The sequence below is a fragment of the Scyliorhinus torazame genome, chromosome 11 (genome assembly GCF_047496885.1).
Source record: "Scyliorhinus torazame isolate Kashiwa2021f chromosome 11, sScyTor2.1, whole genome shotgun sequence".
Taxonomy (NCBI): domain Eukaryota; kingdom Metazoa; phylum Chordata; class Chondrichthyes; order Carcharhiniformes; family Scyliorhinidae; genus Scyliorhinus; species Scyliorhinus torazame.
In genome coordinates this window covers 251576083-251599572 of record NC_092717.1, presented here as the reverse complement: position 1 = coordinate 251599572, position 23490 = coordinate 251576083, and the positions used below count along the sequence as shown (strand labels likewise).

General features: G+C 48.6%; 1 protein-coding gene across 1 annotated transcript in view; it reads right to left on the bottom strand.

Annotated features, from left to right (window-relative positions):
• The window catches only part of fastk (Fas-activated serine/threonine kinase), a 107945-nt gene extending 87055 nt beyond the window's left edge, over positions 1-20890 (bottom strand). The window contains exons 1-3 of the mRNA XM_072468564.1: positions 20218-20890; positions 10063-10533; positions 9158-9306 (exon numbers count right to left, since the gene is read on the bottom strand). Coding sequence (XP_072324665.1) covers positions 9158-9306; positions 10063-10533; positions 20218-20851 — 1254 coding nt within the window. The 5' untranslated portion in view covers positions 20852-20890. The remainder of the gene's footprint in view (positions 1-9157; positions 9307-10062; positions 10534-20217) is intronic.
• Between the last annotated feature and the right edge of the window lie 2600 nt (positions 20891-23490).

Below are 23490 nucleotides of genomic sequence, written 5' to 3'. Positions count from 1 at the left end.
CTGGGACCCGCTGTAAACATTTACACACTCCCTGGGACCCACTGTAAACATTCACACACTCCCTGGGAGCCACTGTAAACATTCACACACTCCCTGGGACCCACTGTAAACATTTACACACTCCCTGGGACCCACTGTAAACATTCACACACTCCCAGGGATCCACTGTAAACATTCACACACTCTACTTCCGGGTGCGGCGATGACCAGCTGAGTCGCACGTTTCGGCAGCTCCCTGTGAAACGGACTTTTGGGCTCTTGATAGGAGCCCCAACGGCAATTTTAACGGCTGAAAACACCGTGCGGTAAACCAGAAGGGTGTTCCCCCTGGACACGGATGGAAAAAGGAGAGGAAAGTGGCTGGATTGCAGCGGATCCTTTGGAACAACGGCAAGGAAGGCAAGCAGAAACCAAGATGGCGTCGGAAGGTGGCAGTTTCATATGGGGCCCTGAACAACAAGAGTTTTTGAAACGCTGCGTGGAGGAGATAAAAAAGGAAATGAAGAAAGAGTTGTTGGCCCCGATACTACAGGCGATTGAAGGGCTGAAAGAGGAACAAAAGACCCAGGAGCAGGAGCTTCGGGTCGTGAAGGCGAAAGCAGCAGAGAATGAAAACGACATACAGGGCCTGGTGGTGAAGTCGGAGATACAGGAGGCACACCAGAAACGATCTGTGGAGAGGTTGGAGGCACTGGAAAATAACGCAAGGAGGAACAACTTGAGGATTCTTGGCCTTCCTGAAGGTGTGGAGGGGGCGGACGTCGGGGCATATGTGAGCACGATGCTGCACTCGTTAATGGGAGTGGAGGCCCCGACGGGTCCGTTGGAGGTGGAGGGAGCATACCGAGTTATGGTGCGAGGACCGAGAGCAGGAGAAGCTCCCAGAGCCATAGTGGTGAGATTTCTCCGTTTTAAGGATAGAGAAATGGTCCTTAGATGGGCGAAGAAAACTCGGTGTAGTAAATGGGAGAACGCGGTGATCCGCGTCTATCAAGATTGCAGTGCGGAGGTGGCGAGAAGGAGGGCGAGCTTTAATCGGGCCAAAGCGGTACTTCACAAAAAAAAGATAAAGTTTGGAATGCTGCAACCGGCAAGACTGTGGGTCACATATCAAGGGAGGCACCACTACTTTGAGACGGCGGATGAAGCGTGGACTTTTATTGTAGAAGAAAAATTGGAATGATTGGACGACGAAAATGAACGTTTGGACAAAGTGGTGGGACGAGTGGGGGGGGGGGGGCGAAGAGGGATTGTATGATTAATCCTGCGGTATGGTAACTTTTCTTTCTCCCACAGGTGGTGATGGGGGGAGGTGGGGAGGGAGAGGAGATGGGGCGTTGGCCATGGGAGGCGGGGCCGAGGGAGAGGCGCGGGCTTGGTTCCCGCGCTATGATAATTATGGCGGGAATAGAGAAGCAGGAAGGAGGGGGCGCCGCACGGGGCGAGCCGTGATCACGGGGGGAAGCCGAGGTCAGCCAGAGTTTGCTGACTTCTGGGAGCAACATGGGGGGAGTAATTACGCTAGCGGGGGGTCTAGCGGGGGGGGGGGGGGGGGGGGAATTACTGGGTTGCTGCTGCTGGGGAAAGGGGGGAGTGGGTGCGGGAAAGGATGGGCGGGGGGGCACCGTCTGGGAGAAATACAGCCGCGTGGGAACTGGGCGAGAAGCTGGAAAAAGATGATGGCTAACCGGCAAGGGGGGGGGGTGGGAAGCCCCCCAACTCGGCTGATCACGTGGAACGTGAGGGGGCTTAACGGGCCGATAAAGAGGGCACGAGTACTCGCACACCTTAAGAAACTTAAAGCAGATGTGGTCATGTTACAGGAAACGCACCTGAAACTGATAGATCAGGTTAGGTTGCGCAAAGGATGGGTAGGGCAGGTGTTCCATTCGGGGCTGGATGCGAAAAACAGGGGGGTGGCTATATTAGTGGGGAAGCGGGTAATGTTCGAGGCAAAGACTATAGTGGCGGATAACGGGGGCAGATACGTGATGGTGAGTGGCAAATTACAGGGAGAGATGGTGGTGTTGGTAAACGTGTATGCCCCGAATTGGGACGATGCCAATTTTATGAGGCGAATGCTAGGACGCATCCCAGACCTAGAGACCGGAAAGCTGATAATGGGGGGAGACTTTAACACGGTGTTGGAACCAAGGCTGGATAGGTCAAAGTCCAGGACTGGTAGGAGGCCGGCAGCAGCCAAGGTGCTTAAGGATTTTATGGAGCAGATGGGAGGGGTGGACCCGTGGAGATTCAGTAGACCTAGGAGTAAGGAGTTCTCGTTTTTCTCCTATGTCCATAAAGTCTATTCACGCATAGACTTTTTTGTGTTGGGTAGGGCATTGATCCCGAGGGTGAGGGGAACGGAATATACGGCTATAGCCATTTCGGATCATGCCCCACACTGGGTAGACTTGGAGATAGGGGAGGAAACAAGAGGGCGTCCACCCTGGAGAATGGATATGGGACTAATGGCGGATGAGGGGGTGTGCTTAAGGGTGAGGGGATGCATTGAAAAGTACTTGGAACTCAATGACAATGGGGAGGTTCAGGTGGGAGTGGTCTGGGAGGCGTTGAAGGCGGTGGTTAGGGGGGAGCTGATATCAATAAGGACACATAAAGGGAAGCAGGAGAGTAAGGAACGGGAGCGGTTGTTGCAAGAACTTTTGAGGGTGGACAGACAGTATGCGGAAGCACCGGAGGAGGGACTGTATAGGGAAAGGCAAAGGCTGCATGTGGAATTTGACTTGCTGACCACAGGCACTGCAGAGGCACAATGGAGGAAGGCGCAGGGTGTACAGTATGAATATGGAGAGAAGGCGAGCAGATTGCTGGCACACCAATTGAGGAAAAGGGGAGCAGCGAGGGAAATAGGGGGGGTGAGAGACGAAGATGGAGAGACGGAGCGGGGAGCGGAGAGAGTGAATGAAGTGTTTAAGACATTTTATAAAAAATTGTATGAAGCTCAACCACCGGATGGGAGGGAGAGAATGATGGAGTTTTTGGATCGGCTGGAAATTCCCAAGGTGGAAGAGCAGGAAAGGATGGGATTGGGAGCACAGATCACGGTAGAAGAAGTGGTGAAAGGAATTAGGAACATGCAGACGGGAAAGGCCCCGGGACCGGACGGATTCCCAGTTGAATTTTACAGAAAATATTTGGACTTGCTCGCCCCGCTACTGACGAGGACCTTCAACGAGGCAAAGGAAAGGGGACAACTGCCCCCGACTATGTCAGAAGCAACGATATCGCTTCTTTTAAAGAAGGAAAAGGATCCGCTACAATGCGGGTCCTACAGACCAACCTCCCTCCTCAATGTAGATGCCAAGGTCTTGGCCAAGGTAATGGCAATGAGAATAGAGGAATGTGTCCCGGGGGTGGTTCATGAGGACCAAACTGGGTTTGTGAAGGGGAGACAGCTGAACACGAACATACGGAGGTTGTTAGGGGTAATGATGATGGCCCCACCAGAGGGTGAAACGGAGATAGTAGTGGCGATGGATGCCGAGAAAGCATTTGATAGAGTGGAGTGGGATTATCTGTGGGAGGTGTTGAGGAGATTTGGGTTCGGAGAGCGGTATGTTAGATGGGTGCAGCTGTTGTATAGGGCCCCAGTGGCGAGTGTGGTCACGAATGGACGGGGATCGGCATATTTTCGGCTCCATAGAGGGACAAGGCAGGGATGTCCTCTGTCCCCATTACTGTTTGCACTGGCGATTGAGCCCCTGGCGATAGCGCTGAGAGGTTCCAAGGGATGGAGGGGAATACTTAGGGGAGGAGAAGAACACCGGGTATCTTTATATGCGGATGATCTGCTACTATATGTGGCGGATCCAGCGGAGGGGATGCCAGAAATAATGCGGATACTTGGGGAGTTTGGGGATTTTTCAGGGTATAAATTGAATATGGGAAAGAGTGAGCTGTTTGTGGTGCATCCAGGGGAGCAGAGTAGAGAAATAGAAGACCTACCGTTGAGGAAGGTAACAAGAGACTTTCGTTACCTGGGGATCCAGATAGCTAAGAATTGGGGCACATTGCACAGGCTAAATTTGACGCGGTTGGTGGAACAGATGGAGGAAGATTTCAAGAGATGGGACATGGTAGCATTGTCAATGGCAGGGAGGGTGCAGGCAGTTAAGATGGTGGTCCTCCCGAGATTCCTTTTTGTGTTTCAGTGTCTCCCGGTGGTGATCACGAAGGCTTTTTTCAAAAGGATAGAAAAGAGTATTATGGGTTTTGCTTGGGCCGGGAAGACTCCGAGAGTGAGGAAGGGATTCTTACAGCGTAGTAGGGATAGGGGGGGGCTGGCACTACCGAGCCTAAGTGAGTATTATTGGGCCGCTAATATTTCAATGGTGAGTAAGTGGATGGGAGAGGAGGAAGGAGCGGCGTGGAAGAGATTAGAGAGGGCGTCCTGTAGGGGGACCAGCCTGCAGGCTATGGTGACAGCCCCATTGCCGTTCTCACCAAGGAACTATACCACGAGTCCGGTGGTGGTAGCTACACTGAAGATTTGGGGACAGTGGAGACGACATAGGGGAAAGACCGGAGCACTGGGGGGGTCCCCGATAAGAAACAACCATAGGTTTGCCCCGGGGGGAATGGATGGGGGATATGGAATGTGGCAAAGAGCAGGTATAACGCAATTGAAAGATCTATTTGTGGATGGGAAGTTTGCGAGTCTGGGAGCGCTGACCGAGAAATATGGGTTGCCCCAAGGGAATGCATTCAGGTACATGCAATTGAGGGCTTTTGCGAGGCAGCAGGTGAGGGAATTCCCGCAGCTCCCGACACAAGAGGTGCAGGACAGAGTCATCTCAAAGAAATGGGTGGGGGACGGTAAGGTGTCGGATATATATAGGGAAATGAGAGACGAAGGGGAGACTATGATGGACGAACTAAAAGGGAAATGGGAAGAAGAGCTAGGGGAGGAGATTGAGGAGGGGATGTGGTCAGATGCCCTAAACAGGGTAAACTCGTCGTCCTCGTGCGCCAGGCTAAGCCTGATTCAGTTTAAGGTATTACACAGGGCACATATGACTGGAACACGGCTCAGTAAATTTTTTGGGGTGGAGGATAGGTGTGCGAGGTGCTCGAGAAGCCCAGCGAATCATACCCATATGTTTTGGTCATGCCCGGCACTACAGGGGTTTTGGATGGGGGTGACAAAGGTGCTTTCAAAAGTAGTAGGAGTCCGGGTCGAACCAAGCTGGGGGTTGGCTATATTTGGGGTTGCACAAGAGCCGGGAGTGCAGGAGGCGAAAGAGGCCGATGTTTTGGCCTTTGCGTCCCTAGTAGCCCGGCGCAGAATATTGCTAATGTGGAAAGAAGCCAAGCCCCCGGGGGTGGAGACCTGGATAAATGATATGGCGGGGTTCATAAAGTTAGAGCGGATTAAGTTCGTCCTAAGGGGGTCGGCTCAAGGGTTTACTAGGCGGTGGCAACCGTTCGTCGAATATCTTGCGGAAAGATAGATAGGGGAGAACAAAGAAGGCAGCAGCAGCGGCCCAGGACTTTGGGGGGGGGGGGTGGCCTGAGACAAGGCAGTTGCCAATTAGGGCTAGTTTTTATTTTTTGTTATTTAATATTTATTTATTTGTTGTTGTTTTTGTTTAAATTTAAAAAAGGTCATTATTATCTGTATTGTTACAATGTTGTGTAAAGGATGCACAATGTACTGTGTTGGTTGACCAAAAATTTTCAATAAAATATTATTTTTAAAAAAACATTCACACACTCCCTGGGACCCGCGGTAAACATTCACACACTCCCTGGGACCCACTGTAAACGTTTACACACTCCCTGGGACCCACTGTAAACATTTACACACTCCCAGGGACCCGCTGTAAACATTCACACACTCCCTGGGACCCACTGTAAACATTTACACACTCCCTGGGACCCACTGTAAACGTTTACACACTCCCTGGGACCCGCGGTAAACATTCACACACTCCCTGGGACCCACTGTAAACATTCACACACTCCCTGGGACCCACTGTAAACATTCACACACTCCCTGGGACCCACTGTAAACATTCACACACTCCCTGGAACCCGCTGTAAACATTCCATTCCCAGGGGCACCCTCTAAATAGCCACAATCTCCCAGGACCCTCTGTAAATTATCGCATACCTCCAGAGACGTCTGTAAATATTAACCTTCCTGGGGACTTTCTTTCTGTACATCACATGAATTTTTACACACTCCAGGAAACCCCTGTAAATATTCACAAGAGTCTAACTTTCCACGTGTTCACCCTCTTCACCTCCACAACCCTCTCATAAGAGTTATTGGGGCTGGTTCAGCACAGGGCTAAATAGCTGGCTTTTAAAACAGACCAAGGCAGGCCAGCAGCATGGCTCAATTCCTGTACCAGCCTCTCCGAACAGGCGCCGGAATGTGGCAACTAGGGGCTTTTCACAGTAACTTCATTTGAAGCCTACATTAAACAATTTTAATTTCATTTCAGAAAGAGGCGCTTCGTGTCCACGCCAGCCATCAAGCACCTATCTACTTGTTATAACCCCAGTGAATGACCCAGGATCAGGATCATCAGTGTCCGATAACCTCTCCGGAATATGAACTTCCCCTTTAAGGGGCAGGGCTTCCCTTTAACAAGGAGAGCCTCAGCTTACATAAAATCCCCGGCTTGGTGAAGTTTGAGGAAGGAGACACTTGGGGGAGTGGAGGAATTTGGGATTTGTATTGCAATAAACCTGGTTTATTAATTTCTATTTATCATCTGTGTTCAGCTACTTATCTTCTGTCTGGATTCAACACTGGCGACGAAGATTTAGTGGAGCTGCCGTCGACACTGGCTGCTGCGTGCTCGATTCACCACGTCTACCCCCCCCATCCAAATATCCGGTCACTCGCCGCCCTGGTGGGGGAGCATTTTGATCCAAAACCACTGCTCATTGTGCGCCTGTTCCGGCTCCATATGGCTGCTCAGGCCGAGTCAGTGAGTGACTTCTTGACCTGCCTCTGGAAACTGGCTGAGACTTGCGAATTCAGAGCAACATTGAATGAGACACTCCGGGACAGCTTGGCATGAGGACTCAATGATGCAGCCAGACAATGGAAATTACTTGTTGACGCCCACCAGTACCTGCAGCACGAGGTGGAGGTAGCCATCTTAGACGAAACGCCAAACAAGGGTTCCAGGAACTACAGGGGATGGTGGTTCTCAGTCTGGGACGCCAAAGCGAGCACCAATTACACTCGGCTAGACCGGAGGAAGCCGACCCCCGACACTGAGACATCTATCGGATGAACCGAGGAACACGGGCCGGCAGGCGTACTAGAGGCTGGGATCGCTACCGTGAGACATCAGTGGTAACCACTGTGCTGCCCAACTGCTCCCAGTTAACTTTGGACAGATTCTGTCTTATTTTATCCAAATTGGCCCTTCCTCAATTAAGAACCTTAATTTCTGGTCTATCTTTGTACGATAAATACACAATGTAAATACATAGACATCGGATGAAGTATACAGAATGTAGTGCTACAAAGTAAAGACGATGAAATGAAAATCGCTTATTGTCACAAGTAGGCTTCAAATGAAGTTACTGTGAAAAGCCCCTAGTCGCCACATTCCGGCACCTGTTCGGGGAGGCTGTTACGGGAATCGAACCGTGCTGCTGGCCTGCCTTGGTCTGCTTTCAAAGCCAACGATTTAGCCCTGTGCTAAACAGCCCCTGTGTGGAGAGATCAGTTCAGTCCATAAGAGGGTCATTCAGGAGTCTGGTGACAGTGGGGAAGAAGCTGTTTTTGAGTCCGTTCGTGCATGTTCTCAGACTTCTGTATCTCCTGCCTGTTGGAAAAGGTTGGAAGAGAGAATAACCCGGGTGGGAGGGATCTTTGATTATGCTGCCCGCTTTCCCAAGGCTGTGGGAGGTGTAGATGGAGTCAATGGATGGAAGGCTGGTTCGTGTAATGGACTGGGCAGAGTTCACGACTCTCTGAAGTTCCTTACGGTCTTGGGCCGAGCAGTTGCCATACCAGGCTGTGATGCAGCCAGATAGGATGCTTTCTATGGTGCATCTGTAAAAATCGTTCAGAGTCAATGTGGACATGCTGAATTTCTTTGTTTCCTGAGGAAGTACAGGCGCTGTTGTGTTTTATTGGTCGTAGCGCTGACATGGGTGGACCAGAACAAATTGTTGGTGATGTAGACACCTCGGGCAGCATGGTGGCACAGTGTTAGCATTGCTGCTTCACAGCGCCAGGGACCTGAGTTCAATTCCCGCCTTGGATCACTGTGTGTGCAGTTTAGACGTTCTCCCCGTGTCTGCGTGGGTTTGCTCCGGGTGCTCCAGTTTCCCCGCACAGTCCAAAGATGTGCAGGTTAGGTGGATTGGCCGTGCTAAATTGCCCTTTCGTGTTCAAAAGGTTAGGTGGGGTTATTGGGTTACGGGGATAGGGTGGATTGTGGGCCGAGGTAGGATGTTCTTTGAGGGTCGGTGCAGAGTAACTCACCTCCTTACCCTACCCCCAAAGCCGGTCCACCACCTACAAGGCACCATCTAATTCTGGCCTCTTAAGCAGCCCGATTTGAATCGCTTCCCCACTGCGGCCATGCCTCAGCTGCCAAGGGCCTGAAATTTGAAAGTCTCTTTCTTGAAATCACTCCAACTCTCTTCCCCCCCACTTTAAGATATTCTTTAAACCGCACCTTTTAAAAAAAAATTTAGAGTACCCAATTCATTTTTTCCAATTAAGGGGCAATTTAGCGTGGCCAATCTACCTATCCTGCACATCTTTGGGTTGTGGGGGCAAAACCCACGCAAACACGGTGAGAATGTGCAAACTCCACACAGACAGTGACCCACGGCCGGGATTTGAACCCAGGACCTTGGCGCAGTGAGGCAGCAGGGCTAACCCACTGCGCCACCGTGCTGCCCTAAACCGTACCTTTTTGACCAGGCGTCAGGCATCTGAACATCACATTATGCAAACTGGTGCCAAACATTGTATAATAACACTCATATAAAGTGCCATTGGACATTTTATTGTGTTAAATATGCTATACATATGCAAGTTGTTGTTTCATTTTCCTCCCAATCCTCTCAATCAATACTGACCATAACCTCCTCAAACGGTGCAGCCCCAGAGGGCGTTTTCTGTTATGTTAAAGAAGCTGTCAGCAATTACCTTACTGTCCAGGTATTCCCCCTTTTTGACGAGGAACTCTGCAATCGTGTCCAGAAGCTTGGTCTCACGCAGTCGATGACGAGCGATGTACTTTGCAATGAGTGCCATGGTGTAGGGAGTGATGTTGTCCACTTTCTTTGGGAGTTCCTCTGAAGTAGAAAAAAAATATCCTCACATAAGCGGCTGTAAATTCTTCTTAGTGCAATGGCTCGGGGTGGCGCACAGCTGCGTCAGCAACCTTGGAGTGGGCAGTAGGATAGGCAGTGGGGTAACCAAGCTCCCACTCCTCATTCTGTGATTTGTGCTGAGATGGTCATGAGCATTTAGGTCAGATAAAGACATAACCTGGGATAGCTGCAAAGCCCTTCGAACTGATTAGGTTTCTGATGCTCTCTGTTCTCGGGTCACACATGTTTTGAGGTAGCAGAGAGTGATCAGAAATAGTACAACTAAAGCCCTGACACACAGATAGAAAGGCAGGAAGGTCTGATAGGTTTGTCACCGACGCAGTTCAAGCAAAAGAATAAAATCAGGAAGAGTTGGGGAAAGGCAGAAACTGTTGTGAATATCTGGAATGGACACTGGGTTGGGGGACTCACTCTCCAGAGACATTTAAGAAATGAAATGAAATGAAAATCGCTTATTGTCACAAGTAGGCTTCAATGAAGTTACTGTGAAAAGCCCCTAGTCGCCACATTCCAGCGCCTGTTCGGGGAGGCTGTTACGGGAACTGTTACGAGGCTGTTAAGAGACAGTTCACGTGAGATCACGGACCGCGAATGAAAGATGAACAAGATGGCCTTGGTGCTGGATTAAATGCTATTTTAGAGAGCAACACTGGTTAAATTGATTTTCATTTGAACAAGTATGATCCACTGACGAGCGAAGGTCTATCACCATCCTACCTGCCAAGCTGCTGATGAATCTCTCCTGCCTGTTCTCATAGAAGAGTGGAGAACTGAAGATCAGCTCCAGTGACTTATTACTGGTCTCCCGGGAACAGGTGGCCAACATCTCATCCAGTAGAGTCATCTCGTGATCCCTCACATTGGTTACGTGTCCCAGTGTGTGCTTCACTAACCGCAGGATCTTCCGGTTGTTGAGAAGCTGATCATTGCTGTAACTGTCGGATTGCAGTTCCTGAGCCTTCAGTTTGTAATAGGACAACAAGAGGAAAAGGGTCTGGGGGTGACGTTCCTTCTCAATGTTCTTCTCCAGGCCGGTGAGACAGCTTTCGACCAACGGGTGCTCGGTGGATGGATGGAGCTTCATGATGCTGCTGAACACCATGGAGATATCTTTCTGGTTGAACTGTGAGAGGCGAATTCGTGCTTCCTCCTCCAGGACCTGAACCACCTTGCAATCACTAGGAAGACCTGGCAGCCCAAAGAGAAGGAAAAACTTGATTGACATAATAATCTTTATTCATGTCAAAAGTAGGCTTACATTAACACTGCAATGAACATATGAACATCAGAACAAGGAGCAGAACTTGGAGTAGACGATAATCTGGCCCCTCGAGCCTGCTCCGCCATTCAATGAGATGATGGTTGATCTTTTGTGGACTCAGCTCCACTTCCTGGCCTGAACACCATAACCCTTAATCCCTTTATTCTTCAAAAAATTATCTGTCTTTATCTTGAAGTTACTGTGAAAAACCGCTAGTGGCCACATTCCGTCACCTGTTCAGATACACGGAGGGAGAATTCAGAATGTCCAATTCACCTAACAAGCACGTCTTTCGGGACTTGTGGGAGCAAACCGGAGCACCCGGAGGAAACCCACGCAGACACGGGGAGAACGTGCAGACTCCGCACAGACAGTGACCCAAGCCGAGAATCAAACCCAGGGCCCTGTCGCTGTGAAGCGACAGTGCTAACCACTGTGCTTCCGTCCCGCCCATAGAACAAGGATCAAAAATTATCCAGAGAACAATTTATTTAAGGCTGTAAAAAGATAAAGTGAACATAGAACATAACAGCGCAGTACAGGCCCTTCGGCCCTCGATGTTGTGCCGACCTGTGAAACCACTCTAAAGCCCATCTACACTATTCCCTTATCATCCATATGTCTATCCAATGACCATTTAAATGCCCTTAATGTTGGCGAGTTCACTACTGTTGCAGGCAGGGCATTCCACGCCCTTACTACTATCGGAGTAAAGAACCTACCTCTGACATCTGTCCTATATCTATCTCCCCTCAATTTAAAGCTATGTCCCCTCGTGCTCGACATCACCATCCGAGGAAAAAGGCTCTTACTGTCCACCCTATCTAATCCTCTGATCATCTTGTATGCCTTAATTAAGTCACCTCTTAACCTTCTTCTCTCTAACGAAAACAGCCTCAATTCCCTCAGCTTTTCCTCATAAATTCTTCCCTCCATACCAGGCAACATTCTGGTAAATCTCCTCTGCACCCTTTCCAATGTTTCCACATCCTTCCTATAATGCAGCGACCAGAATTGCACGTAATACTCCAAATGCGGCCGCACCAGAGTTTCGTACAGCTGCAACATGACCTCATGGCTCCTAAACTCAATCCCTCTACCAATAAAAACTAACACACCGTACGCCTTCTTAACAACCCTATCAACCTGGGATAGGCAACTTTCAGGGATCTATGTACATGGACACTGAGATCTCTCTGCTCATCTACACTACCAAGAATCTTACCATTAGCCCAGTACTCTGTCTTCCTGTTATTCCTTCCAAAATGAATCACCTCACACTTTTCTGCATTAAACTCCATTTTCCATCACTCAGCCCAGCTCTGCAGCTTATCTATGTCCCTCTGTAACTTGTAACATCCTTCCGCACTGTCCACAACTCCACCGACTTTAGTGGCATCTGCAAATTTACTCACCCATCCTTTGACGCCCTCCTCCAGGTCATTTATAAAAATGACAAACAGCAGTGGCCCCAAAATAGATCCTTGTGGTACATCACTAGTAACTGGACTCCAGTCAGAACATTTCCCATCAACCACCACCCTCTGTCTTCTTCCAGCTAGCCAATTTCTGATCCAAACCGCTATAGTGAAGGTGTAGTGGGCAGTGAGATTAGTCTCAGGTTGCTTTCACAACAAACAAGATAGTGGATCTCGAACTTGCAGGAGGCATACCCAAGGCTGAAGAATAATCCAACAAGCGAGGTTGGATTTCAGTATCATGCAATTGTGATCCCAGTTGCTGTTATAACTGGATGGGAATATTTCACAAAGGAACCATGGCTCACCAGAACCCAACATATTTTTTATAAAACGTTGAGGAAGTGTCACAATTCTTTTTTTCCAATGAAGGGGCAATTTAGCGAGGCCAATTCACCTACCCTGAACATCTTTTTGGGTTATGTGCAAACTCCACACACACAGTAACCCGGGGCCGGGACGAACCTGGGTCATCAGCGCCATGAGGCAGCAGTGCTAACCACTGCCGCCCAACCGCTAATTTGTTTTACCAAGAAAAAACATTTATTGAACATGAAAAAATTGGATGATGAAATATGTCTTTACTCCGCCCAGAGTTTAATAAATACTCACAGAATTTTAAGATTAATACAGATTAAAAAGTACATCTTAATCTACAATGGTCTGACTAACACAAATTTTTTTTAAAACACAAGTTCACTGTGGGAAAATACATCTCAAGAATTCAGGGAGTTAGGCAATAGACTAAAGAGCAGGATCTCTCGGGTTGTAATCTCTGGATTACTCCCAGTGCCACGTGCTAGTGAGTACAGGAATAGGAGAATAGCACAGATGAACGTGTGGTTTAAGACTTGGTGCAGGAGAGAGGGTTTTAGATTCCTGGATCACTGGGGCCGTTTCTGGGGAAGGTGAGACCCGTACAAGCGGGACAGTCGACACCTGAACCAGAGTGGGACTAACATCCTTGCTGGCGGGTTTGCAAGTGCTGTTGGGAAGTGATTAAACTAGCTTGGAAGGGATGCAGACTGATAGCAGAATAGGGACACAGTATAACATTGAAAAGCAATCCGGTCTGAGGGAATACGGCGGTAATGAGTTTCAAGGAAGTAAGACAAGGCTGGAAGGCCTCTACTTTAATGCCAGAAATATTAACGGTAAAATGGATGAGTTAAGGGTGATGATAGACATGTGTAATTATGATATAATAGCCATCACGGAGACGTGGTTGAGTGAGGGGCAGGATTGGCAGCTCAACTTTCCGGGATATAGAATCTTCAGGCAAGGCAGAGGAGGGGGTAGAAGAGGAGGAGACATAAAAATAATAATTGATAATAATAATAATAATCTTTATTCATGTCACAAGTAGGCTTACATTAACACTGCAATGAAGTTACTGTGAAAATTCCCTAGTCGCCACATTCCGGCACCTGTTCGGGTACACTGAGGGAGAATGTCCAATTCACCGAACAAGTATGTCTTTTGGGACCTTGTTGGAAGAAACCGGAGCACCCGGAGGAAACCCACGCAGACACGAGGAGAACGTTAAGACTCCGCACAGACAGTGACCCAAGCCGGGAATTGAACCTGGGACCCTGGAGCTGTGAAGCAACAGTGCTAACCATTGTTCAACCGTGACACCCATTGCATTATTAGTTAAGGCGGCAGTTGGGCAGCACGGTGGCGCAGTGGGTTAGCGCTGCTGCTTCACGGCGCCGAGGTCCCAGGTTCGATCCCGGCTCTGGGTCACTCTCCGTGTGGAGTTTGCACATTCTCCCAGTGTCTGCGTGGGTTTCTCCCCACAACCCAAAGATGTGTGGGGCAGGTGGATTGGACATGCTAAATTTAAAAAAGAAAATCTTTTTATTTGCATTTTCCATATTTATAAACAATTGTATAATAATAATATAATAAGTTAAGTGATCAGAGACCAAGATATGGTTCAGAAGAATTCAGCTTTCCTTCTGTCCCAATTCCCTGGTTATCTGGACTGTAACTTGTACTTTAGGAAGCCTTCCTCTTGCAGCCCCCGTCCTGTCCAGTCTTTATTCTGGCCGAGTTGAGAGATGTTCACTCCCCGAGATCCTGTCTCCAGCAGCAATCAAAATTGCCAAACGAGAACCTAAAACCTTCACTACCTTACAACACTCCAGTTGCTAAGCAACATTGCATTCCTCTACTGACCTATTTATTCTTCACACCGTAGCCCTCTCTAAGCACAATAAGAATAATCTTTATTAGTGTCACAAGTAGGCTTAAATTAACACGGCAATGAAATTACAGTGAAAATCCCCTAGTCGCCACATTCCTGCACCTGTTCGGGTACACAGAGGGAGAATTCAGAATGTCCAGTTCACCTAACAAACATGTCTTTTGGGACGAAACCGGACGAATGGGAGGAAACCGGAGAACCTGGAGGAAACCCACGCAGACACGGGGAGAACGTGCAGGCTCCGCACACAGTGATCCAAGCCGGAAATCAAACCCGGGTCCCTGGCCCTGTGAAGCAACAGTGCTAACCACTGTGCTACCGGGCCACCCACAGTTGGAGTAGAAACGCAGTTGGAACTTAACCAGCCCTGACACATAGAAACACCTTTGTCCAGCATGAATCTAACTATAGGTTTTACGTTTCCAAGCACAGAAACATGAAATTAAGCCCACTTAAAACTATACTTTATTTGTAATGTTTACCAACACAAGTATAAATCCTTTAAAATTATCTTCATTTTCCGAACACAATCCCCCTTGTCTCCCTTTATAATTGGAGCCTCTCATCTCTAATATCTATCTCACTTAATCCGTTCTCACTCCAACACTGCACATATGCCACTGTTTATAACTTCATTGAAGTTCTTTGAGGATGAAACGAGCATGATGGATAAGAGGGAACCAATAGATGAAGTGTATTTGGTTTTCCAAAGGGGTACAAATAGACAAATTAGAAACAGGAGTAGGTCACGGGGTCCCACTCCACCATTCAACAAGATTATGGCTGATCTGACTGTAACCTCTTCCCTATTCCCACCTGCCCCCGAATAACCTTTCACACACTTGCTTTCCAAGGGCGATGGTGTGAAGAATAAATAGGCCAGCAGAGAAATGTGTTGCTTAGCAACTGGGGCCTTGTCCGGTAGATGCAACATGTGTTCATGAGAGGCGGGTCATGTTTGGAATTTACTGGAATTCTTTGAGGACATTACGAGCACGGTGGACAATGGGGAACCGGTGGATGTGGTGTATCTGGATTTCCAGAAGGCATTCAACAAGGTGCCGCACAAAAGGCCGCTGCATAAGATGAAGGTGTAATGTATTACGATAAATGTATTAACACGGATAGAGGATTGGTTAACTGACAGAAAGAAAATAGTGGGAATAAATAGGTGATTTTCTGGTTGGTGATCAGTGGCTAGAGGTGTGCCTCAGGGATCAGTGCTGGGTCTGCAATTGTTTACAATTTACATAGATGATCTGGACTTGGGGACCAAGTGTAATGTGTCAAAGGTCGCAGATGACACTAAGATGAATGGTAGAGCCAAGTGTGCAGAGGACACAAAGTCTGCAGAGGTATATAGATGGTTAAAGTGAGTGGGCAAGGGTCCGGCAGATGGAGTTCGATGTTGATAAATGTGATGTCATCCATTTTGGTCGGAATAGCAACACAATTATTTAAATGGTAAAAGATTGCAGCATGCTGCTGTGCAGAGGGATCTGGGTGTCCTTGCGCATGAATCACAAAAAGTTGGTTTGCAGGTGCAGCAAGTAATTAAGGCGGCGAATGGAATTTTGTCCATTGCTAGAGGGATGGAGTTTAAAAACAGGGAGGTTCTGTTGCAGTTGTATAGGGTGCTGGTGAGTGAGTACTGTGTACAGTTTTGGTCTCCTTACTTGAGAAAGGATGTATTGGCACTGGAGGTGTCAGAGGAGATTCACTAGGTTGATTCCGGAGTTGAGAGGAATGGCTTATGAGGAGAGACTAAGTAGACTGTTGCTTCACAGCTCCAAGGTCCCAGGTTCAATTCCTGGCCTGGGTCACTGTCTGTGCAGAGTCTGCACATTCTCCCTGCGTCTATGTGGGTTTCCTTCGGGTGCTGCGGTTTCCTCCCAGAAGTCCCGAAAGATGTGCAGGTTAGGTAATTTGGACATTCTGAATTCTCGCTCTGTGTACCCGAACATCCGCCAGAATGTGGCAACTAGGGGATTTTCACAGTAACTTAATTGCAGTGTTAATGTAAGCCTACTTTTGACAAAAAAGATTTTAAAAAACACTATAATCATTGGAATTTGGAAGAATGAGGGAGGATCTTAGAGAAACATAAAATTATGAAGGGAATAGATAGGATCGATGCGGGCAGGTTGTTTCCACTGGCGGGTGAAAGCTGAACTAGGGGGCATAGCCTCAACATAAGGGGAAGTAGATTTCGGACTGAGTTGAGGAGGAACTTCTTCACCCAAAGGGTTGTGAATCTGTAGAATTTCCTGCCCAGTGAAGCAGTTTAGGCGACCTCGTTAAATGTTTTTAAGGCAAAGGTAGATAGATTTTTGAACAGTAAAGGAATAAACGGTTACGTTGAGTGGGCGGGAAAGTGGAGCTGAGTCCACAAAAAGATCGGCCATGATCGTGTTGAATGGCGGGGCAGGCTCGAGGGGCAAATGGCCCACTCCTGCTCCTAATTCTCATGTTCATATAGTGGCTCTTAAATTTTAGTTTGGCTAATTTCAACCTCTGCTGTAAAGATATTCAAAGTCTCTGCTGCCACCGGATTATGAGGAAGTGAGTTTCCAAAGACCCAACATTCAGAGAAAGAATTGTTCTCCTATCCGTCTGAAATGAGCAACCCCTTATTTTTAAGCAGTGACCCCTGGTTCTAGATTCCCCCACAAGAGGAAACATCCTCTCCACATCCACCCTGTTAACACCCCTCAGGATCTTATACGCTTCAATCAAGTCGCCTCTTACTCTTCTGAACTCCAGCAAACATGAGCCTAACCCGTCCAAACTTTCCTCATAAGACAACCCACGCATTCCTGGTATTAGTCTGGTAAAGATTCGCTGAACTGCTTCCAATGCATTCATATCCTTCCTTATATAAGGAGACCAAGATTTTACGCAGTACTTATATCCTGTACAACTGAAGTATTACCTCCCTACTTTTGTAATCAATGCAATTAACGACGACATTCCATTAGCTTTTCCGATTACTTGCTAGACCTGCATACTATTACGATTCATGCACTAGGACACCCAGATCCCTCTGAATCGCCGAGCTCTGCAATCTCTCGCCAGGATAAGCTTTTTTATTCCTCCTGCCAAAATGTGCAATTTCACATTTGTCCACATTATAATTAATTTTAAGAATCTTTATTGTCACAAGTAGGCTGACATTAACACTGCAATGAAGTTACTGTGAAAAGCCCCTAGTTGACACACTCCGGCTACCTGTTCTGGTACACGGAGGGAGAATTCAGAATGTCCAAATTACCTAACAGCCCGTTTTTCGGGACTTGTGGGAGGAAACCGGAGCCCCTGGAGGAAACCTACGCAGACACGGGGAGAACGCGCAGACTCCGCACAGACAGTGATCAAGCCGGAAATCCAACCTGGGACCCTGGAGCTATGAAGCAACCATGCTAACCACTGTGCTACCATGCTGCCCATTGTACACCATTTTCCAAATTTCTGCTACGCACTCAGCCTATCTCCCTGTGGAGTCTCCTTACGTCCTCTTCACAACTTCGTTTCCGACCTATCTTTTTGTCATCAGTAAATTTAGCAACAATATCTTCTGTCCCTTCATAAGAACATAAGAACTAGGAGCAGGGGTAGGACACCTGGCCCCTCGAGCCTGCTCCGTCATTCAATGAAATCATGGCATGATCTTTTGTGGACTCAGCTCCACTTTCCAGCCCGAACACCATAACCCTTTATTCCTTTATTCTTCAAAAATCTATCTTTATCATAAAAACATTTAATGAAGGAGCCTCTACTGCTTCACTGGGCATGAAATTCCATAGATTCACAACTCTTTGGGTGAAGAGGTTCCTCCTAAACTCAGTCTTAAATCTACCTCCCCTTATTTTGAGGCTACGCCCCCTAGTTCTGCTTTCACCCGCCAGTGGAAACAACCTGCCCGCATCTATCCTATCTATTCCCTTCATAATTTTATATGTTCCTATAAGATCCCCCTGCATCCTTCTAAATTCCAACGAGTACAGTCCCAGTCTACTCAACCTCTCCTCGTAATCCAACCCCCTCAACTCTGGGATTAACCTAGTGAATCTCCTCTGCACACCCTCCAGCGCCAGTACATCCTTTCTCAGGTAAGGAGACCAAAACTGAACACAATACTCCAGGTGTGGTCTCACTAACACCTTATACAATTGCAGCATTACCTCCCTAGTCTTAAACTCCATCCCTCTAGCAATGAAGGACAAAACTCCATTTGCCTTCGTAATCACCTGTTGCACCTGTAAATCAACTTTTTGCGACTCATGCACTAGCACACTCTCTGCACAGCAGCATGTTTTAATATTTTATCATTTAAATAATAATCCCTTATGCGGTTATTCCTACCAAAATGCATAACCTCACATTTGTCAACATTGTATTCCATCTGCCAGACCCTAGCCCATTCACTTAGCCGATCCAAATCCCTCTGCAGACTTCCAGTATTCTCTGCACTTTTACTTTACCACTCATCTTAGTGTCGTCTGTAAACTTGGACACATTGCCCTTGGTCCCCAACTCCAAATCATCTCTGTAAATTGTGAACAGTTGTGGGCCCAACACTGATCCCTGAGGGACACCACTAGCTACTGATTGCGAACCAGAGAAACACCCATTAATCCCCACTCTTTGCTTTCTATTAATTAACCAATCCTCTATCCATGCTACTACTTTGCCCTTAATGCCATGCATCTTTATCTCATGCAGCAACCTTTTGTGTAGCATCTTGTCAAAAGCTTTCTGGAAATCCAGGTATACCACATCCGTTGGCTCCTCGTTATCTACCGCACTGTTAATGTCCTCAAAAAATAAAAAAAACTGTTGAGTCTGCACGTTCTCCCCGTGTCTGCGTGGGTTTCCTCCGGGTGCTCCGGTTTCCTCCCACAGTCCAAAGATGTGGTTCGGTGGATTGGCCACGCTAAATTGCCCCTTAGCAAACAAAAGGTTAGGTGGGGATACTGCATTACGGGGATGGGGTGGAGGTGTGGGCTTAAGCAGGGTGCTCTTTCCAAGTGCCAGTGCAGGCCTGATGGGCTGAATGAAATGAAATGAATGAAATGAAAATCGCTTATTGTCACAAGTAGGCTTCAAATGAAGTTACTGTGAAAAGCCCCTAGTCGCCACATTCCGGCGCCTGTTCGGGGAGGCTGGTACGGGAATTGAACCGTGCTGCTGGCTTGCCTTGGTCTGCTTTCAAAGCCAGCTAGTTAGCTAGGAGTAACAAACCCAGAGAACCATGGATGGCCAGAGATATTCAGAATACAATGAGAAGGATGAGAGAGGATTGTAATAAGTACAAAGGGATCAAATCAACAGAGGCATCAGTGGAGTACAGAAAGTGCAGGATGGAGCTTAAGACAGCAATTGGGAGAGCAAAGAGATGAGAAAGCTCTGGGTGGTTAAAGTAGGGAAAATCCCAAGATATTCTATAAGTATATCAATGGGAAGAGGGTAACTGGGGAAAAAGTAGGGCCCTTTAGTTAGGGGCCAAGGGGGGAATCTGTGGGTGGAGCCAGAGGACATGGGAGGATGTTAAATGAATACATCTGTCTTCACCCAAGAGAACGAGATATGGAACTGGGGGAGAGTTCCTGCACTGTATTTTTCTGTGAAAAGGAATTTCTCCCAATCCAGTGAGGATTTTAAATTAAGAACCCGTCAGGGGAAATATTCCCCATTCACTGTATATCTGAATATTTCTGAATACTGTCCCTCAACAATCCTCCTTCGGGTTGGAGTCTGCACCATCTACAAAACATCTGGCAAAAAAGTCAGCTTTATAAAGACCCCCCACCCCCCCCCCCAATGTGACTTCGGGCAGAAACATTTCAAATCCCATCTGGTACATGGCTTTCAGTTATCCTAAATGGGGATTGGATGGAAAAGACGGAACTGAGGCTGTTTCTTACCTAAAGCGGCGACAGCGTACAAACAATTCACAATGCTGAAATTGTCAAACTTGGAGCAGTCGCTCACGATGGATTCACAGAGTGTCTGGAAATCTTCGAGCTCCAACATCTGGCTGTGGTACGCCTCTCCGGTGGATCCTCCAGGCAGCTGCTGCAGGATCTGGCCAATTTTCTGCAAGGCAATGGGGTAATGATTGTAGGAGATTTTGCCAGGGTTCTGTGTCACCCAGCGCAGCACCTCCCCCACGGTCCTCGAACGGTCAATCAGCCTCTTCATGGTGAAGAAAGTGTCATAGCTCATCTTCTCATGGATGAAATTCCAGGTTTTCTTCTTGGTGCGATGGTGGTGGTGGTGATGGTGGTGATGATGATGAGGCTTGTGCCCATTCTGTCTCCCCTGGTACAGATGAGGGAAATGTTCCGGATAGGCGGCCCAAATGTGCGGCTTGCAGGCGTGATAGCGAGCCGTGTACATGGCACCCAGGCTCCTCAACAGGCAGGCAGCTGGGCAGCAGGCCTGATGGAGGAAGCGGAGAATGCAGTTCAGGCTGAGATGGGTCAGTCCGTCTAACAGCAGAACGCTCTCACTCCTTGGCAGCAGAGAACTGAAGCAGCGCACAGGCAACCTTTGCATCTTAGGTATCGCTCACCTCGAGGGAGTGTGGAAAACAGCAGAAACCTGGAAAAGAACAAAGTGGGGCAGACAACTCAGAACAATAAAGCATCACATTTATTATCATAAAACATACCCGAATTCAGTGAAACTTCACTCATCTCATCCAACATGGAAAACTGAGCACAGGCTGCGTCAACACAGCAAGGCCACACTCAAGGTCGGAGAATTCAACAACCTGAGTAAAAGGCAACTAGTCAGCAGAGACATTTAACCCTGAAAAGTGAGGTGATACACTTTGGAAGGAATAATGAGACAAGAAAGTATTCAACAAATGGCCGGGCACTGGGTAGTTCCGAGGAACAAAGGGACCTTGGAGTGTTTGTCCAGAGATCTCTGAAGGCAGAAGGGCAGGTTAATGGGGTGATGAAAAAGGCATATGGGACACTTGCCTTTATCAATCGTGGAATAGATTACAAAAGCAGGGAGGTCATGTTGGAGTTGTACAGAACTTTGGTGAGGCCACAGCTGGAGCAGTGTGTGCAATTCTGGTCGTCACATTATAGGAAGGATGTGACTGTACTGGAGGGGGTGCAGAGGAGATTCACCAGGACGGTGCCTGGATGGGACATTTCAGTTATGAAGAGAGGTTGGATAGGCTTGGGTTGTTTTCACTGGAGCAGAGAAGACTGAGGGGCGACCTGATCGAGGTGGACAAGGTTATGAGGGGCATGGACAGGGTGGATAGGGAGCAGCTGTTCCCCTTTGTGGAAGGGTCAGTTATGAGGGGGACACAAGTTCAAGGTGAGGGGTGGGAGGTTTACGGTGGATTTGAGGCAAAATGTTTTTACCCAGAGGGTGGTGAGGGTCTGGAACGCACAGCCTGGGAGGGTGGTGAGGGTCTGGAACGCACGGCCTGGGAGGGTGGTGAGGGTCTGGAACGCACTGCCTGGGAGGGTGGTGAGGGTCTGGAACGCACGGCCTGGGAGGGTGGTGAGGGTCTGGAACGTGCTGCCTGGGAGGGTGGTGAGGGTCTGGAACGCACGGCCTGGGAGGGTGGTGAGGGTCTGGAACGCACTGCCTGGGAGGGTGGTGAGGGTCTGGAACGTGCTGCCTGGGAGGGTGGTGAGGGTCTGGAACGTGCTGCCTGGGAGGGTGGTGAGGGTCTGGAACGCACGGCCTGGGAGGGTGGTGAGGGTCTGGAACGTGCTGCCTGGGAGGGTGGTGAGGGTCTGGAACGCACGGCCTGGGAGGGTGGTGAGGGTCTGGAACGCACGGCCTGGGAGGGTGGTGAGGGTCTGGAACGTGCTGCCTGGGAGGGTGGTGAGGGTCTGGAACGCACGGCCTGGGAGGGTGGTGAGGGTCTGGAACATGCTGCCTGGGAGGGTGGTGAGGGTCTGGAACGCACGGCCTGGGAGGGTGGTGAGGGTCTGGAACGTGCTGCCTGGGAGGGTGGTGAGGGTCTGGAACGTGCTGCCTGGGAGGGTGGTGGAGGCGGGTTGCCTCACATCCTTTAAAAAGCACCTGGATGAGCACTCGGCACGTCATAATATTCGAGGCTATGGGCCAAGTGCTGGCCAATGGGATTAGCTAGACAGGTCAGGTGTTTTTCATGTATTGGTGCAGACTCAATGGGCAGAAGAGCATCTTCTGCACTGAATTATTCTGTGAAATTTTAGTTACAATAATCTAATAATCTTCATTAGTGTCACAAGAAGGCTTGCATTAACACTGCAATGAAGCTACTATGAAAATCCCCTAGTCGCCACATTCCGGTGCCTGTTCGGGTACATAGAGGGAGAATTCAGAATGTCCAATTCACCTAACAGCACGTCTTTCGGGACTTGTGGGAGGAAACCGGAGCACCCGGAGGAAACCCCAACTAGTATTGTATCCCACTTCTACCCAGTGACAGGCCTGTGCAAACCAGGATTAGAACTCAGTGGTTTACAGTAACAGAGCCATTCCCACCCACTGTGCCCCATGTTATACTGTGCCATGCATATCACAGAAGTACTGTACCCCAGGGCAGCACGGTGGCGCAGTGGGTTAGCCCTGCTGTCTCACAGCACCGAGGTCCCAGGTTCGATCCCGGCTCTGGGTCACTGTCCGTGTGGTTTGCACATTCTCCCCGTGTTTGCGTGGGTTTCACCCCCACAACCCACAGATGTGTAGGATAGGTGGATTGGCCACGGTAAATTGCCCCTCAATTGGAAAAAATGAATTGGGTACTCTAAATTTATTTATTTATTTTTTAAGTACAGTACCCCAGTATTATAGAATGACAGACCCATCCTCACCAGTACTGTACCCCAGTGTTATAGTGACTGGCCGTCCCCACCAGTACTGTACCCCAGTGTTATACAGTGACAGACCCGTCCCCACCAGTACTGTACCCCAGTGTTATAGTGACAGACCCGTCCCCACCAGTACAGTACCCCAGTGTTATAGTGACTGGCCGTCCCCACCAGTACTGTACCCCAGTGTTATACAGTGACAGATCCGACTCCACCAGTACTGTACCCCAGTGTTATACAGTGACAGACCCGTCTCCACCAGTACTTTATCCCAGTGTTATAGTGACAGATCCGTCTCCACCAGTACTGTACCACAGTATTATACAGTGACAGACCCGTCCCCACCAGTACTGTACCCCAGTG